We start from the raw sequence: 20,479 nt of genomic DNA, 5'->3' as shown, positions 1-20,479 counted from the left end.
CATTCTCAGACTTGGCTGTCAATCACCGGGTCCCAGCTGGTGATTACTCGACGGCACCCAGTGATCGCTGAGTATTACCATCAGAGGAGAGAACTGTATGTAAACAATACAGTTCTCTCCCCTATCAGCTCCAGTACACTGCCTTGTATGGCTCTGCATAGCAGAGCCATACAAAGCAGTGTGCTTACAGTGGAAAGCAAAGAGGCAGCCTCATAGTAGAACACACACAGCACACAGTTAACCAGTGTTTTTTATTAGCACTGATCACTGTATTGGTGTCATTGGGGATGTCAGTGACACCAAGTCAGTTCCCCCCCAGTGTCAGAATGCCCACCGCAGTCCCACAATCCCCTTATACTAGTAAAATAAATAAAAACATTCCAGTATATATACCACCACTTGGAAACGCTATAACTTTCACGTAAACCAATTAATTTACACGTATTAGGATTTTTTTTTTAGCAAAGGCATGTGGCAGAATACATTTTGCTCTAAAGTTATGATGAAATTAGATTATTTACATTTTTTTACTGGACATGTTTAATAGCAAAAAAGTCAAAAATATTGTTTTTTTTCTCAAAATTGTCAGGTTTTTTTTTGTTTATAGCGCAAAAAATAAAAAACAAATACCACCAAAAGAAAGCTCTATTTGTGGGAAAAAAAGGACGTAAATTTAATTTGGGTGCAGTGTTGCATGACCACACAATTGTCAGTTAAAGTATCGCAGCACCGTAACGCAAAAAATGGCCTGGTCAGGAAGGGGGATAAATCCTCTGGAGGTCAAGTAGTTAAGGTTGTAAAACTAATAAAACCTATTCTTTCATAAAAGAATATATTTAGCTATATAATAATAGTATTATAAGATAAAGTACCCATATATTGGAGGCAATGATGGCAGACTAGGCTCTGTAACATACCTCTAACTGTTTTGCGTATAGTGCAAATAAGACGTATCAGCATCCTGCTAGCTGTGATCAGACACTCATCATCTTCTTGATCATATCACATTAGCATAACACATTTATTTTCTAGAGGACCTGCTTAGGTTATTCAATCTCTCCTGTACCACGCATGTAAACTATTTTGCACATGTGGTTTATATGTATGTGTTTCAATGACAAGATAGGCTTACTTTCCCCACAATTTATTGGTTCATTCCCATCTTATACATTTAGTTATTGTGCATGCATTTTGCTCAAAAAAGGTCATCGTCTTTACAGAAGTTCCAATACAACACTCACTAAAGATTGAATTATTAAACAGCCATGGTCCAGCTGGTAGTACATATAATAATGTGCTAGAACATTGATGATTCATAGTGCTTAACATTTGACTTACTATTACAACTGATGAATACTGTAACTAATGTATGAGATAAAAATACTAAGTAGTACCAAATAGTAAATAGTATAGTACTTAACCAAATTGTGCATCTCACACCCAACAACCTTTTATTATTTATGCTAAAAGCACTTAAAAGAAGAAAGAACACATCTGAACTCTTTTTTAACCATGATGCACTTTTTTTGGTCAAGAGTTGTTATACAGCAGGGGTGTCAAACTGGCAGCCCTCCAGCTGTTGGGAAACTACAAGTCCCATCATGCCTCTTGCCTTTGGAAGTCATGCTTGTAACTGTCACTCTTGCCATGCCTCATGGGACTTGTAGTTTGGCAACAGCTGGAAGGCCGCCATTTTGACACCCGTGTTATACAGAAAAGATCTTAAAGTGGTAGTAAAAGTATCCTTATGATTTATCCCTACAGGCAAGCCTATGATGAGGCTTACCAGTAGGTACAGTAAATATCTCCTGAATGTACATTGTTTAGTAGATATTTACTTTAACAGCACTGATGATGTCATCGGCACATGCGCACTGCGCTCTCAATGGACAGCGTGCATCCATTGAGAGAGCCATACCACAGCTGTGACTTCCACACGCATACGTGGGAGTGACGTCAACACAGCTAGGCCAGTCAAACTGCCACAGTCCGCAAACCCGGAAGGAAGACTGGGTGAAGATGAAAGCCCCGGGCAGCTGTGACAGCATTCCACTGGAGGGGTTTGTTTCAGGTAAGTCTTTCATAATGTGCTGGTATGCTATGCATACTAGCAAATAATACTCTTAACTCGCAGGGAGAAAATATTTGTGGGGGGGTTTTTTGCGCTTTACTACCGCTTTAATGTAAATGTCCATTGTTAATTATTTCAGCATGTTTAACTTTTCTATACAAAAGAATATTAGCGATTAGCAGCATTTTATTATTTTCTTTTTCAAGTATTAATGTAGAATGATTTTACCTGATTGAACCTGAAATTGGGTGCAATCAGTTTTAAAATCTAACATAACGATCTAAAGCTGGACTTAAATGGGCAAAAGTTTGAACAAAAATACCTATCAAAATGAGATTTTAAGAAAGCTTGTTCATTTGTCAAATCTTGGCATGGGAATATTTGAAGGAGCAGAATGGAAATTTATTTTTCTCAAAGTAATTTAAAGTGGTTTTCATTCGATAAAGTTGATTCATTTTAAAATCAAATGTTAAAAGCAAACAAATTCTTTCAAACAACAAATGAATGTTCGGAGAATTTTCATATGAAATTTCCTAAGACTTTTCCTAAGAAAATTCTTTTATTATTATACAGGATTTATATAGCGCCAACAGTTTGCGCAGCGCTTTACAAAATTAAGGTAGACATTACAGTTACAATACAATTTGGTACAAGAGGAAACCGAGGGCCATGCTCATTAGAGCTTACAATCTAGAAGGAAGGGTTGAGTGATACAAAAGATAATAGCTGTGGGGGGATGAGCTGCCCATACTTAAAAAGCCCTCCCTGGACCCCAATGACCCAAACAACCTCAGACCCATCTCCCTGCTCCCATTTACATCTAAACTCCTCGAGCGCCTAATCTACACCCACCTAAGCTCTCACCTCAACGACAACAACCTCCTCGATCCCCTACAGTCCGGCTTCCGTCCCCTACACTCCACCAAAACTGCCTTACTCAAACTCTCCAATGACCTGCTAACCGCCAAAGCTAATGGCCACTATTCAGTGCTCCTACTCCTTGACCTCTCTGCGGCCTTCGACACAGTTGACCACCCCCTTCTCCTCAAAAAACTACATTCCCTCGGCCTCAGAGATTCTGCTCTCTCCTGGCTGTCATCCTACCTGTCACAACGCTCTTTCAGCGTTACCTATAATGCTACCACCTCCCCCTCACTCCCCCTCTCTGTTGGGGTCCCTCAAGGATCTTTCCTCGGGCCCCTTCTCTTCTCCATCTACACCTCCTACCTTGGTCAACTCATACACTCTCACGGCTTCAACTACCACCTCTATGCCGATGACACACAAATCTATCTCTCAACCCCCCACCTCACCCTCTCAGTCTCCGCCTGAATCACACACCTACTCAGCGACATATCAGACTGGATGTCGCTCCACTTCCTTAAACTGAACCTCTCCAAAACCGAGTTTCTTGTCTTCCCCCCAGCCCGGACACCACCCCCCATTGATTTCTCTGTCACATCCAACAACGCCATCATTAAACCCGGGCCCCACAGGCCAGAGTACTTGGTGTCATTCTGGACTCCAACCTATCCTTCCAGCCCCAATTCCAATCTTTAACAAACTCGTGCAGACTCCACCTCTGCAACATCGCCAAAATACGCACTTTCCTAACCCCAGAAACCACTAAACAGCTCATCCACTCCCTCATCATATCACGACTCGACTACTGCAACTCCCTCCTCACTGGCCTGCCTCGCCGCTGGCTATCCCCGCTTCAGACGATCCTGAATACGGCTGCCAGACTCATTCACCTTTCCAACTGCTCCATTTCCGCCACCCCCCTCTGCCAATCCCTCCACTGGCTTCCGATTGCGCAATGGATCAAATTCAAAATCCTAACACTGACGTACAAAGCTGTCCACCATACTGCCCCGTACTACATCACTGACCTAATATCCAAGTACCGCCCAGCACGCACACTCCGCTCCTCACAAGACCTCCTTCTCTCTAGTTCCCTGGTCTCCTCCTCCCATGCCCGCCTCCAGGACTTCTCCAGGGTGTCACCCATCCTCTGGAACTCCCTGCCCCAACCCATCAGATTATCACCTACTCTCCTCTCCTTTAGGCGCACCCTGAAAACCCATCTCTTCAGGGAAGCCTACCCCACCCCCTGCTAACTTGCCAACCTCCTCTACTCTTCCTACCACTCCATCCCCCACAGCTATCTCCTCCTGTGCCACCATCCCCTCCCTCCTAGATTGTAAGCTCGAAAGAGCAGGGCCCTCGATACCCTCATGTTTTGCAATATATTGGTATTGTTCTGTCACATGTTCTGTCCCCCTTTGTAATGTACAGCGCTGAGCAAACCATTGGCGCTTTATAAATACTGTATAATAATAATAATAATGGAGGAAATATATGGTGGTTTACTAGGTAAAAGCAGGATAGGCTTCTTTAAAGAGAAAGGTTTTCAGGGATCATCTAAAGGTGGATAGATTAGGAGACAGCTGGACAGATTGGGGTGGGGAGTTCCATAGGATGGGAGAATCCTGGGAGAAGTCCTGGAGGTGAGCATGGGAGAAGGTGACACGGAACTAGAGAGCAGAAGGTCTTGGGAGGATTGAAGATCCTTTTAAAATTCTGTCTATGGCCAGCTTAAGATGTGTTCAGGTAGACAGGTTCTTTGAGCAATCATGGAGGATTCCTAGGTGCTACAATTTTGAGCCATGGGATACAATCATATTGTCATGATATTTAAACAAACTTTTTAAAACAGATCACAAGGGGTTATTGCTCCTTGACTTTTTTTTTAATGCTGGTAGAATAATATTCACACTGTAAAAATACAACTAAACTAGGATCAATTAACCATGAAATTATAAATCATGTTACCCTCTGGCTTGGTACAAATGCAAAGTATCCAGCAAATTTTTAAGTATATCTATAACGCCAGATGCCATGTGATGTAGAAGGCTGCATATTTAATAGTAGAGCTTAGCTTTAACTAATATTTTTATGTGCATGCCTTATAATACAAGTAACTCTTTCTTTCATGTTAGAAACATTTCTGTAACTTTGCTAATCTACTAAGAATTCTTTGCTAACAGTTCTATATCTTTGTGTCACTGTTCTGTTAATTCTAATGATTGGTCCTAGGCTGTTCCTCCCCTTCCTTTAGGAATGGTACCTTCTTCCAGTCTCTCCATGTGCATGAAAAGTGACAAGCATGGGTCCCCATATTTCTACTTATTGGGCCACCCTAAAGACACGGTTTGTAAACTCTGCATGCATATTATAGTTTCTTCTAATCTGCTGTTGTTTCACTTGATTGTGCTTACGTATTCTTCTTAATAATATATGTGTTTGCTGCACAACAATTTACCTGCTTGTGTTATTAATGTGAGTAAAGCAGTGTACATGATGTTCTGTTATAACCACCACCAAAACATGTAAGCATACAATACAGCAACATATATATTCCTAGAATACCACAAGAATTGGGTAAAGTATTGCTTTGTCGGAGATTAAATTAAGTGAATGTGCTATTTTTTTCTGTAACACTAACAGGTTTAAAATGGCTAAATATGTGGGGTTTTTAAACCTAAAGGATGAATAAAAATGTAAATTCCTACTTTGAAGCTCTCCAGATTTTAAGGGCCAAAGCAGGGATCCACATTTTATTTATCCTGCAAAACCTTTGTGACGCTTAGTATATTACACTGATTTTTCAGTTCAAATATTTATTTTGACTACATGGTAAATCAAAATAGATAGAACCTGTGTTGCTAATGTGCAAATTAAGTAATACTTAGAACCAATCATTTTATAAGGGGACTTGGGGCTTGGCATAGCAATTTTTCAATGTTTTTATCTGGGCATTTCAATGTAGGGCATGTGCTTTAATTTCATGAATGTTTCCATTTGCTTTCAATCTATATTTATATACAGTATGATAACTATGTATAGGTGTTTGAATTTAGTTTGTATCTACTGAGTAACACAACATTTCAACTGACTATCAGCCTATCACCACTAATCCTTGTCTAGTAAAGGTAGATGATGCAGACAGATAACAGATTGCTTTGTTTTATGTACTGCAAATTTATATGTAAATGTAATAACAATGGGCAACCATCCTGGCAGTGTAGGAATGGATCATAATAAATTCTAATTGAAGTGCGTTTGAAAACACTTTTGATGCTCTTCGTGTGTACTGTGGTAGTTTTCATTGGAATCTGACAGGACAGGTACATTAGTGTATGTTTTTCTAATTGCTGCTCTGAACATTTTATAAATGTTCTCTTCAGCAAGTTTCACGTCATTTTTAATTCAATTGCTGTCAAAGATGAATGCATCTGAAATGCATGCCATTGTGAAATGCAATGCAGTACATGCATTTCTTTTTATGTGTAATGCTTTCATCACTCATTTTAAAGGAAACTGACAATGACCTTATGAATGAAAGCTAAACCAAATTGAACCTCTTTTCACATGCATCTCACAAGCAACCTAAATGCATGTATTTTTTAATGTGTTTAGAGGGATGCTTTTGCTTTTGCTAGCTTGCAACGCCCATTTACATAAGCCCTTACATAAGTGTTACTTATACTACAAGATGTGAACTCTTACATAAAGTGAATTCTTGTGGGAGCCAAGGAAGACCATATAAAGAAACCTACAAAGGGGAGAAGTTTTTGAATGGTATTTGGAAATATTTATGATTATTATATTATTAATATATATTGATGGGAATTTAACTATGCAGCATGGCACTACATAACCAGAAATTGGAATATAAGCTTTTTTTGATAGTTATATGGGCATTACAGTCTGTTTCTCAGTTTTGCATGTTTTGTTTTTTTGATTGCTGAAAACATTGTAGCTAAGATATAGTGGGTACACTTTCCTAAACTGCTATCTAGGTATCTGTTTATATTATACCTGATTTTCTACTGCATGTAAAATCCTTGATGCAATCGCACCTATGTCTCCTTTTAAGTTATTTTCAGAAACAGAATAAAAAAATAAGAAGAAATCCGACTATAACTATACCACCTTGCATGCTCACCAGGGACAAACTAGATATGAAACCACCACAATCCATCCAAAAAAATGATCAGGCATTCTGCTTGTTAAAAATATGTATTATTTATTTGATACTCATCATGCTGCTCCCTTTTAGAGTCAAGGACCTTGTCACTATCTGCCTTCAGGAGTCCCCATTTTATTCCCAAATTTAGCAGAAGTATTAATGGCCTTATATGGGATTGGAACCAAAAACTCTAGATAAATATATAACTGCCAGACTTCTAGTATAGTAAATTTTAAAAAATGCAATATGATTCAACCTGACATAGTCTACCCAGAACTAACTGTTTTGTTTGGGAGGGCTTGAGCTTTATGCTATCAATGCTATTAGCATGATCTAGAGGCAATAAATCTTTTAATGGACTTGTCGCCCCTTCTTTTTATCTTCAAGTAGTTTGTTTTGTTTGCTGTGACTTTTGGAAAATTGGTTATATCTAACTTTGGTCCAGTGGTGTAACATAAAATAATGGATATTAGGTACAATTTACTAAGTGATATCATGTTTTACTTGCAATAACGATGATTACTTTCAGCAAAGCATAATTTACTGCTACCATTTACATTTGTTGCTAGACATGACAGTCATTTTGATAAATAATAGTTGTTAAATAAAAGCCAAATAGATAGCAGAAATTAACTTAAATAGTCAAACTTATAATTGGAGAAAATAGTGTCATTAGTGCCTTTAAAAAGGCCTTTTTTAAAATGAATTATATCAGTATACAAGTATGTTCAACGATAAACATTTGTCACTACAGTTGAAATGACTTTTGTGCAAAGTAAGTAACTTGGAATATAATGTATGCTTTATCTGTTAGTTTATTTGTTTTATTTTATGCTCTGTTATAGAATAAGGCATACAATTTCCAATATGATAAAGTATAAAACAATATAGGAGTTTACTTACTGACTACAACACATTGATAACATAATTCAGTTTTCTTTATTCTGGTGAATTTATTTTTTTGATTATTTACAAATTTATGAAATATTATGCAGAAGAAGGCTTACAGCCTTTTCATTACAATGTTACATGCAGTACGCATGTGATGGCATCTTTTTTATAGACTGGAATGCCTGATACAGTGTCTTTCTGATATCTCCTCATCTTGCATATTAATAAACTAAGTTTTTAAAGAAGGATGAAACCCTTTTTTTTTTGTAGATGTAATGTCTATAACTGTAATTAGACTGGCTATGTATCATAGCCAGGATCTCCAGCACAAACTTTTAAAATACTAGAAGAATTTCTACATCTTGCTATATTACTGAAATTTCCCAGGAAAATTGTGCAAACACAGCTGTGCAACTATTGTGATTGCTTTTGATCTGATCTAGTTGATTTCAAAATCAAATCTTAGTCATTTCAGTTGGGACTCCATTAACAAGGAATGCAAACATTAAAAAAGTGCTGCTGCATCTTTGGTTTAGTCTGCATAGTTGACCACTTAAATAAATACTAAGGCTCAGTCCCTACTGAAAGAGATTTTGTGGTTTAGAAATAAAAATGCACAAATGTGTAGTCCCTGCTTTGTAACCATACTTTTAGCAGCAACCCCACATACTTCAGGGAATATTTATAAAACAGAGAATTTGACATTTAACAATTATTCTCTGCAAGTAAATCTTCCATGTGTTTTAAATGACAGCAACTGATTTTCCACCAGAGAATGTTTGGTGAAAGTTTAATTCACTGATTTATTTACTGTATGTATAAAATTATAAATTATCCAGATTATATAATAAGAAAGTGGTTTATCTGGCCATTTCTTATATATTTTTTTCTAAAAGGAGGAATTATTCCTTCTATTAAAGTGATATTATACCCCTAGTTTTTTTAATCACATTAAGTAACTAATTTATTATCTTACTAAATATGCAGCTTCTTCATCTTTTAATCACTGCCTGTGTTCCAATTAAGCTGGTCTTATGACTGCTACCCCAAGGTTTCCTGTTTCAGGGTGGCTCCTTTCTCTTGCTGTATGCTATGAAGTTACCCTTACATGCAGGTACTAGTGTTGTCTCTCTCTACACTGTGTGCATCAATGGAAACACACAGCTCAGTAGCTAAAGACGACAAGGCACTCCTCTACTCCTCACTCCTTTCTGCCTTCTCCAAGCTAACAGACTGACTGGAGACTTCATTGTCCACTATTAAATCTTTTTTGTGAAAACCGTAATTTCAAAGAAGCAACACTGAGAAGGAACCAGCAGCAGTGAAAAGTACAAACTGCAAGTGCTGGTAAAAACTTAGCATATATATAAATAAAATCATATAAAATATAAGTAAATATTAAGTAAATACAAGAGTTTGCATTAATTATTTGTAACACAGTCTAAAAGTAAAGATCAAGAAAACAAAAAATGGAAACGTATTTTATTTCTCAACGCTGTTCATTTAAACTTCTGGTATATGTACACAATATTCCATATTTATCTTGAACATTAATAAGCAGCAGATTCTAATTTTACAAAGGACATGAGTATGGTATGTTGTTTTAAAATAAGTTTTAAAGGAAGACTGTTAACATTTGATCCATTGTGCCATGTTGCATGCAGAAATGCATATGAAGCAATGTTTGAGATCTTCAGTATTAGATCAGGGGGCACTGGATTAAGCAGTGAAGTTTTCTTAGAATTATGTAGGCATTGGATTCTAAGACAGCTTCACTTAAATCACAATGTCTTCATGTCTCTTAAGAAGTGATTTAACAAATGCATGTTTGCTTGCAGTTCTAATTATACTGTCATGATTCACCCAATTAACATTTCCTTTTTAACAGTTTCAATATTTTCATGGATGGGTCCACTTATTGTGAATTATAAATCATAGTCTAACCATAGTCTGAAATAATAGTAATACTGTGAGGAATATGTGATGAAAAATCAAAAGATAGCATATTGCTATCTGAAAAACATTGTAATGCAATGCATTGCATACACTGTAGTAAAATCATTATTGTAGACACATTATTTTGTATGTTTACTTATTACCTCTATTTATAAAAAGTAGTTATACTATTTGTCTCCTAGTTCCAGGATAGAATATATGGGACTACAGATTACATGACTGGGTTAATTCTTATGCTTAGGTGCATTTCTCTTGACTGCATTTTATAGATTTGCTGGTTTTATGCAATATGACAAATGCTTATGACTGTACTGGAATTGTTCTGGATCAGTAGCAAAAGCATTTTTTGTCAGCATGCCACAGTGTAAAAGGAGGCTTTAATTACATGTTTAAAAATATCCCTCTGTATACTACTGATTGAGTTGTGGTTGGTATTTGCTAGTTGAACATTTACAATGTAGAGAGATAGGATAGTGTCATTATGCATAGGTGACTTCAATGAATAATGACAACTTACATAAGTGCTGTAAAGCCAGCTGCTGTTTTTCCATTACAAAGCTCTGAGTATAAATATACTCTTTTTTTAAAAGTCACAAGGCAAGATTTGGAATTGGCCAAAGTGTCATACCCTTTAAATATTCAAACCTGAATCGCACCTAAACCACTGAACAAAACCATACCGGACTCCTTTGAAAAATTGCACTGAAACTGGCCCCGCACATATGTGAACCCAGTATCAGGGTCTGTTTAAAATATGTGTACATTGGATAGAAATGGGAACAAACAGGCAGTTTTGAGAGTGCTTTACGTAAACTAAAATCATTTTCCAGACAAAATGTCTTGCACTGAGGGCTTCATCTTAACCCCTTCCTTCCTTTAAGATGTTCTAAATGCTTGGAGGTGGAGATGGGCATTCCAATCATGTGACCACTGTGATTAACAGTCACAGCAGTCACATGATCAGAAAGCTCCCGATTGCAAGTATGCATTGGAAGCTTTCTGGTGCCTGCCGGGAACTGTGCTGGGAGCACGCAGGGAGCACGCTCTCAGCACAAGAAAATGTTTACATAGGGATACATATATTTGACCTCTAGCTGTTAAAGCACCCCACCCCACCAAGAGGCTGCATATATGCATACCTCCATCAGGAACTGGTTAAAAATATACATATTTTATTATTCTCAACTTGCATTCCAGTGTTAAAAATTACATTGTTAGAAAGCAGCAAGATACCACGCTATATCAGGCTCTTTTACAGGCAAGGATACATATGCCCCTGGCTTGAAAAGAACCTGATGTGGCTCAAAATTTAGCTATTTTTTCAAGATTCAACATGAAGTCTATTCTGTAGAATCTCTTTGCTTGGAAACACTGTTATTTAGCCAAGTTGTTTCCAATGGGCTGGTGACTGTTGTACAAGGCACTTTGAGACTTTATTTGGTGTGCACGCCAACTATACAGTGGATTATATAAACTAAAATGTACCAGGGCTATTAATCACACATTAGATGATAGAGGGGGTGCATAGATTACCTATGTTTAAGTGCTCTTAGGGCAAAGAATTATAGTAACAAATATTTAGCATATTTTTTTTATTTCAGTCTGCAAAAAAGTTTAGCTCTGCTAAATCAACATTTGAAGCAAACTTATGCAATACTGTTCAGTAGTAATCTTGCAAGCATAGCATGTTATACCTCTAGCCATTAAAGTCAGGAGGGTATTCATATCAAAATCTCTACCCAAGTTTCATGTGAGAACAGATACTCATATGTACCATACATTCAGATCCGCAAGTTATATGTTATAATAGGTACTAGGAAAACATCCATGTGTGGTCAGAACATTTTGTTTATTTTGTATGGAACCATACAATTATATAATTCAACAACATGACTATTGCTATAACATTATTCCAAACAAATGGATATGCAAAGTATTTATTAGCAACCTGTGTTAGGAGAGATCTTCTTGAAGAAATCCATTCCATCACATAATATGATGCAATAAGAGCTTCCTTGTTCTTCCTCGTATATACTGTGCTGTCAATCAGCAGTGATGTAGTGTAGGGTGGCAAAAATGCTAATTGGTATATATATATATATATATATATATATATATATATATATATATAAAAACATTTCCTTACAAGAAGTAGGGAGATAGGCATCATAGGGTACCCCTTATATGAAAAATGACTATGGAGTATTTTGCACTAGCCATGCAGAACAAAGGGATGAGGGATGGCATGATGGCAAAGGGATGATGGACTTTAACATTTTAACAGAATGGGTAACTATAACTTGCAGTTTATTAATCAGGTGAAAAGTTAGAAGAAAATAATGCAAAACAGGTCCAGGATGAGAAAATACATGCATACACTGCAGGATGATGAGAGCTGAACATATACTTGAAAGCTGAACAAACATGGCCTCTTCACAACAATGTCTCTGTGAGTCAATCAGGGTAATGTGGCTGCACAGAATAGTCACCTTTAGGTCTATATCACAAAAACAATCAAGCTGAGAATCAGTACTTTAGTATACCAGTTCAGAACACAAACTATATGCTCATAGTCAGCTTCCCTTACAGCGAAGTCTAGGTACTCTGGAGGGGCTCCCCACATTAATTGGGCCTTTTAGAGAGGCTACATGCTATTAGGCTATAAGCCAGGTGCCTGGAGACTGGTACTGACAGTGAAGGGCCTCTCACCTGGCTGCAGATCACTTGCTTAACTACGTCTGCCTCATCTGGTGGGTTCTTTCTGAGGTGCTGAGGGAGGGAAACAGATAAATGTATCTTCCCGGGTCATAACCAGGAACCCAGGTAGTTGAGGGAAAATGGTCACTCCATTCAGGACTTTGTATTGCAGAGTCTAGAGAGCACATTATTCTATGGATCTCTGAACCACTAATCTGTTATGTAAGTGTGCTAGATAGGATGTATTACCAATCAGGACTTCTCCACTTTATGGCCACTGCTAAATGGGATCTTGTTTTATTGATACTGAGTCTAGCAAAGTAAATCACATTTAAATGTGCTGAGGAAATGTACACCACTGTGATGGCCAAGTGCTATGGTAAGATAGAAGTATGGGGAGGCATCTATTTATACAAAAGGGAATGATGGAAAGGGCCAAGTGCACAATCAAAATTTGGATTGTAAAACCTGACACTTTCATTTCTCTCCTTTTTAAGAAATCAGGGTGTCATACATCTTAGATTAGCCTACTTTTAGGTTAGACTAGAGTTCTTTTTTATATAAATATAAGAAAGTTAAAAAAAATCTATAGAAATCCACCAATATGTTAAAAAAATAATGTATTTTTGATAACGTTTTATTGAGACCATCCATGAAAACCGCTAAATAAAAATACTGTAATATGCAACTGAAAAGGCTTTGATTTTAAAGTATTATTAAGCAACAATATCTAAAAGATATGTTGATGGTCCTCTGACTGCATCAGGGAAGACTTGCATGCTGATATTTGAAAATCAGTTATTTGTAGAATCATATATGTATTTATAAAGAAAAACAGTGGAGCAGATACTGTTTTCCCATACTTCTAGCATGCTGTCTATGGAGCACACAGCACTTTGCATGATGACATAGCACAGCAATGTATGTAAGCTTCACGTGCACCCTGGCATCTGATCATGCCACATTGCTTCAGGCCAACACACAACATGCTATTGGCAGTTTGAATTCCCTCTTTGTTTTAATTGGGACATCTTTTCCACACGTTTGGAAAAGACTTGTATAACCTTCCTAGCAGTGGTCCATCTATATTCTGGTTACTACATATATATTTTTGTTCATAACAAAACTTTACAATGTTGCTTTGCAAATGTAATTATTTGAGCAGGTCAAAGAACTCTACAGTGACCCATTAATTAGAAAAAACAATGATGATTTAATGGTGACAAAGTACATGTTTACTCGGAGACAATGCTCAGCTGCTTAAGGTAGTCTTTTTTTCTGTAATTAAAGTGATAAAGCAGGTCTCCACAGTATTTCATATAAGGTTAACAGTTATGCCTAAGCACCTTTTCTAATATAATCATATAAACAAATGGTAGTTCAACCAGCAGGCTCTATTACATTGACTTTTATTTTGCCAGGAAAAACAGAAGTTCAAAAAGACTTGCTTGTGGCAATACTGACTGCAAAGTGAAGTAAATGGCTCAGTCATAATCCTATAGATTACTGCAGTAAATTGAGGGAAGTGCTACAGCACACTACCCACTGGGGAACTTAAATGGATGCATGAAGATGTATGACATGTCATTCCAAAATCTTGTACAAATGGCCATTCATACACATTTCTCATTACTGTCTCCTGGAACGGCAGCTTTTGCACAAGAAGACCAGCATATTAATGAAATTCCACGTAATATTTCATGTATGCTTAAAGGTAAGGTTTGTGATGTGAATGACATTCCATACTATGCTTCATGCAGGTATCTGTTCCGGCAGTATTCTTTGTAAGCAAAGTTCAGACCAGGAGACATGTAGTTTCATACGTAGAAGCATTATGGGTTTCCACTGGTCCCTAACAACTTGGAGGTTGTGGTTATAATCCTGATACACACTGTCCATAGCGGGTAGAGAAAGATCCTGCAAAAGCTCACTATTACAGTGGACATCTGGCCCATGGAAGAGAACAAGAAAAGAGCTCAACTATTAGGAAGTCACAGTGTAGATTTTGAGGCTGTACTGTTGTACAACCAGGCAAAAGAATACTGACCTCAAAGAACTGGAAGCAGTATTTACATTTTTTTAATTAATAAATCTGAATGTTCTCAGTGTTGTAAAAGAGCAATACCTTTGTTCAAAATTTCTATTATTTGCCAATTTAAAATTAGTACTGCATACAGCTGAGAAGGTTCCAAAGCATCTGAGCATTGGCATCCTATTTTTTTGCTTTTGCAAAGTAATTCCTCCATCACTGAGTAGAAGTTCTCTTATTCTCAGTACTCTGCACTGACGATCCCTCTGAATTTTTTCATTAAGATAGTGCTGTTAATGCTTCATGACTCAGAGGTAATTCAGACAAAGACTATCGATCATCAGCCTATGAGTCTTGTCTCCATCATATCACCCAGCAATCGTTCAATGGCTTCTACTATTGATTGTCCTCTTTGCCACATGCAGGCTTCCAAGCTTTTTATATTGGTCTCAGCTTTCAGAAGATTTGTTCAGTTGGTAAGTTACATATGTCTCTTTTTGCTTCAGCGAAATAGAAATTATTACAGCCTTCTGCACAATAGATAATGATGTAGCAGAATAAATAGTTCTGGGAAGCGGCATGGACTGTTACACACCCTCAGCCAAGGTGCTCCTCAAAACAATTTTAGGCTAGGAAAATATGTACAGCTACAGAAACATTAATAATAATGATCTCTAAAATATATTATGTTTATCATATTTATATGAGGTGATCATCAGCACCAGAAGTAGATTGCTGCAGGTTGTCAAAGCAAGTGACTTTTATGTTGTGGTCCCTGACTTTTGCCAATATTTTAATTTTAGTGTATATGTTTTCAGTAAAGTCAGAGCCAATCATTCCTGGGTACAACTTGAAGAAGACAGATAAGCATGTCTTCTAAATCTGTCAGATATCCAGATCTACTTTCTGTATGCAATAAGGTCACTATTACTATATCAACCTTAGGCTGCACTTTTCATTAAGCTGGATTTGAGATGGGGGTATATAACCCTTTAAATGGCAGGACAACAAATGTACATTTTATTTGAAACAAGTGCTGTGTTTTTTTTACAATAAAGATTCTGTATGGTAGGGGTCCCCAAACTTTCTAAGCAAAGGGCCAGTTTACTGTACTTTAGACTTTGGGGGGGGGGGCGGATTGTGACCAATGGGAGTAGAAAATACCCTGGCATCAATGGGCATAAACAATGCCCCATCATTTGTTTGAATGGAAGGAATTTCTATTGTTGGTATCAATGGGAAGAATAGTGCCCCATTGATGGTATCAATGGGTGGAATAGTAACCCATTGATGGTGTGATTGGGTGGAATAGTGCCCCAAGGGCCAGAAGAAAGCAAGCTGAGGACCACAGTTTGGAAACCACTGCTTCATATGATTAGTAGTAGTTTGTCCAAGACATTGCAGTGGAAAGATTAGAAATGGCCTGGCTTTTTGTGTATTTGAATGATCTATTTGACAAAGAATCCTTTTACTCTTGGGTTCCATTTGAGGTGCAACCCCTTTGTTTTGTTCTGGTTAATAAATAAGTTCAATCAGTTCTAAAAGCATTATTGCAAATGCCAACTGATTTATGTCACAAATCAAAAGCTTCCAAAAGTAATCAATAATGTAGGGTGATTGGCAATTAGTAAATTCGACTTACTGCACAAAAAAAAACATATGTTTAAAGCTAAACTCCAGACAGGCTACTAAATACACTGCCTAAATATACAGTATGTAAATATATCACATATAAGTTGTTTTAACTGCCAAAGGGTTTGTATTACTGTAAATCCAATCTTGATATTTGCACAGCCCTGCAGAACAGTGCAGCTAGGTTAGTGACCTGAGTTCTCTACTGAAGTAAATCAATATAGATAGGTCATCTCCTTGCTGTTCCCTATTATATCCTAAAGCTCTGCTGTACAGTGGGTTAGAAGAAAAATTATATTAAGGTATTTGTACTAGTTGCACTTGAAAACTATTTCTTAACAAATATTTGCATTTGTGTTTTTAGATATACCTGAAATTCAGATCTAATGTATAATATGGCCAAAAAATTAAATATTGTGGAAATACTGTTACTAGTATCTCCACGTCAATTTTTTACTGTGCATTTTCATGCAAAAAGCTCTGCTGAGAGACAGAGGCATATAAATACAGTAAAAAAAATAAAAAAAATAATACACAACAGAAAAATACCACACAAAGCGCCAAAAGTGGACCTGTAGTATAATGTACTCTATGTACATAGATCCATACACAATAGTTGTTGGGACTTCCACCCACAGAGAGGATAATTGCATAATGGCATAGGACTGAAGCTATATGTGACTAATATGTTGTTCTTGCAGGTTGTCTTCAGAAAGCATGATATTCTAGGGTTGTCATCTTAAACCTTACTTTGCTGTTTACCAAGTTAGTAACCCAGAAAAAAACTATGCTGTCAGTAAAGTGTTGGGACCCCTGGTACACACATAGGCGTTCCAAGAAAAGGATGACAGCCTTGAAGCTTATATCTTAAAAAAAAACAAGCCAGAAATTTTAGCTTTCACATTTATACCCTAACGGGTTCATTTTACAGTATGTGCAGCCAAAGACGTGTGTGACCAAAACAAGCCCATTGCAATGTGCCCAACAATAGTCTGAAGGCCACATTACTAATTTACAGCATACCCATGCAAACATCAATAAACAGCAGTTTCTGCTTTTATAATGAGAAGTCTAATTATCTTTCCTGTCTCTCAATTACAAATCTGAATTAATTGAACAAATGTGGCCCCTCTATATTATTCTGGCAGCAATTAAATTGTCACTGAACTTTTCCAGCTAAGCTATAATTCTTAGTACTATCAACTTAATTTCTAAAATGCTTGGCATGAAAAACAGTCAGATAAAATGAATTCATAAAATTGCTTCATGAAAGCAATTTGGGATCTCAGATACAACCTGTCCAATTTTATGAAGCAACAGCTTCATAAAATTCGACAGGTTGAATCTGAGATCCCAAATGTACTGGCTATTGCACCGCTGTGGGAAAGAACTAGTCAAGGACAAAACTGCATATTAAATGTGTTTTAAAAACAGATTTGTCCTGCATAATAAATATGCAAAAACTGGAATGGGGCAGAGGCTGAAACTGTTTGAATTGACAGTAAGGCCTCAGTGTTTGAGACAGGGTGACCTTTCAATATATTGACATCGGTATACCACAGGAACAATGCTAGAGTCAATTTACATATTACATAGTTTTAATTAATATTAAGGATTACAAAGATTTCCTGTGGTCTATTCAGTAGTGAAGAACATAACATCTATATACTATATATAAGCACATTTTGCCCTTTTAAGCTAAGTCTTCCTGCAGCAGAGCATGGGTCCAACTAAATGGATGTAGCTTTATTCAAGTAAATAAGGGTGGTATTCTATGCACGCCAGGGCCATTATCACCATTGTTTAACAGTCATCTCCCATAACAGCAATGTCATACTAGGGCTTCAGTTAAAAAGAAGGCATGCAGAAGGCACTTTTCTACATAGCAATCAATCAGATATTAGCTTTAGCAAGCAAGCATAATGTGTTAGGCAAACAATTTTATTGTAATTTTGTCTTATATTACATACTTAACCACTAATAAATTAGAGCTAAAATAGGCCATGGGCAGTCTATACATTACTTGTGGCTGATCATTCACTGCAATAACCATAATCCGTGACTTATTCATGTACAAGATATTCTTATGCTGATGCAATAAATTGTAAGTGTATCTCTGTAATATAATTGGAATATACAGTATTTCCTGCATAAAACAACCTTTCTTCTTGTTACGTTTATATTTGGACCACTGCTTTTGAATTAGCTCACTTTGAGCCCCTTGTTACCACCCAGAGTGCTCCTATGCAAATGTAATATCGGTTATAGGAGGATGGAATTTTATGGATAAATTAGAGATTGGTTAAGAAATGACCTGAAAAAAATTGTCTCATACATGCACACTCTCTAATTATTTTCAATAGTACGATTAAATTTGACATAATTTAAGGTCACATACTTTCGTAGTAATTGGTGTTAAAACATGTTGTAAAAATATCTTTTAAAGATATCCTGTGAAGGAGTTTTTAAAACGATGCAGTGCCATGGTTTACTTCCATTTTTACAGTCCAGTAAGTCCCGTGCCAAGTACCCACAACAAAAATGACAGGTGCTGCTCAAGGCTCCACCAGGTCCTCTTGCATGACAAACCGCTAGGAGTGACGGGAAGGACAGAGCTGATCCTAGCTCAAAACATTCGGTATGGAAAGGAAGTACTAAAAGTCGCACATCACGGCAAAACCCCCTGAGCTGGCGCATGACAGCCTCAGCCCGGGCTCAAACCAGGCCACGCCACCAATGCATTTCACTCCACCTTGGAGCTTAATCATGATTAATACAACGTCTAATACAACATCACTATGCTCCCCTTCTTCTTCAAAGGAACACTCTCTGTTTGTGTACAGACCCTTGACCTGAGATCTGTTCATAAATAAAGGATAAAGCCAATTTCAGCATTGGCAAAGGGATACTTTGAAAGCCACATTGGGACCTGTAAGGCTGCCTATGGGGGGGGGGGGGTTAGGTCTTACAGAGAATTGCAGGTGAGAGTTCTCGGGTGATCAACACCATCACCATCAGAGTCCATTATGGCTTTTCTTCCTGAATTGGTAATGCAAACCACAAGTAATGAAGGGATCTTATCCTTCCTCTGTGAAAAAAAGTAGCTGAAAACTCAGAGATTTTTCAATATCACTGGCGTTCATAACAAGAACTTGAATGTTCCATGTTTATGATGAACTGACCGGCTGTCAAAATGGAGTACAACTTAATTAACAGCCAAGGAAATAAAACTGTTTAGATGCACTGATAATTATTAGAACATATTTACTGTAAAGATTTTACAGTTTGTATACTATAAGTTTTTGTGTTTAGAGTATAATTACGGGAAACTATGCATATACTGTATAATGCAGTCTGTCACCTGCATTAATACAGAGGTTTGTTTTTTTCTGAATCTCCCCATAATATTTTAAAGTAAGAATCAACATTTTATTGATCGTGCCAACAAATCCATTATTCTTTTTACAGTGTGACAACGCTGTTCAAAGGCATTCAGAATGAATGGCACAGCATCACACCAACGTATATGACATGCTTTAAAGAGTTTCTAAACCTCAGACCAAAAATATGAACAAAGCATATCCCTCAAATGTGTATACTTTAATATATCAGCTCGAATCGCTTCCGACAGGTTTTCCTGACACCAAGAGAAAAAAAGGTGACGGGGAGGGATCTCCACCAGATTGACAGTCTCAGCCCTGTTCCTGTGAGCTGCATGAAGGGAGGGTGTTTGTCTTCCCCCCAATCAGCTCTCAGAGTAATTTCAGCTCTTCACCTCCCTATTTCTGAACTCGCAGACAAGCTTTATAAATTCAGCACTTTGAACAGATGGTACAACTTATGTAGGAGAATTTTTTTTTCATCTCTGTGTATCACCTGAGGCCAGTCACTTCACTTGATATATGTAAGCGTTTACAACCACTTTAATGCAATAGTCTAAATGGGCTTTAAGTAAAAGATTTTTTTTTTCCTTTTAATAAGAAGGTTTAAGCCACTTGAGTGTAATATGTTTTTTTCCCAGCTCTGTAACTGCCACTTTTACTGGTTAACAGTAAGTAGATTAAGTATAAAATAAGTAGAAAAATAGGGGATCTACTGGCAGGATAAACAGGGAAATAAACTATATTTTGAAAGCAAAAAGTGTCCAGTTACTGCTATTGACATTATA

The 20,479-nt window shown here is 37.1% G+C and overlaps 1 protein-coding gene across 10 annotated transcripts in view; it reads left to right on the top strand.

Annotated features, from left to right (window-relative positions):
* MAGI2 (membrane associated guanylate kinase, WW and PDZ domain containing 2) overlaps positions 1–20,479 on the top strand; it is a 1,033,722-nt gene that overhangs the window by 997,604 nt on the left and 15,639 nt on the right. For 2 of the 10 annotated variants that reach the window (XM_089685782.1, XM_089685775.1), the window contains 2 exons: positions 5,193–5,284; positions 15,105–15,155. The exons of 5 other annotated variants lie outside the window; for them this stretch is intronic. In XM_089685782.1, coding sequence (XP_089541908.1) covers positions 5,193–5,284; positions 15,105–15,155 — 143 coding nt within the window. Of the gene's footprint in view, positions 1–5,170; positions 5,285–15,104; positions 15,156–20,479 lie in introns of all 10 variants that reach the window. 3 more of the 10 variants (XR_016314026.1, XM_089685790.1, XM_089685807.1) reach the window with 3 other exon arrangements.

The sequence above is a fragment of the Staurois parvus genome, unplaced genomic scaffold (assembly GCF_062004578.1).
Source record: "Staurois parvus isolate SC_StPar_1 unplaced genomic scaffold, SC_StPar_1.0 ptg000019l, whole genome shotgun sequence".
NCBI classification, from domain to species: domain Eukaryota; kingdom Metazoa; phylum Chordata; class Amphibia; order Anura; family Ranidae; genus Staurois; species Staurois parvus.
The sequence above is the reverse complement of the archived record's forward strand: the minus strand, read 5'-3'. Positions and strand labels throughout refer to the sequence as shown.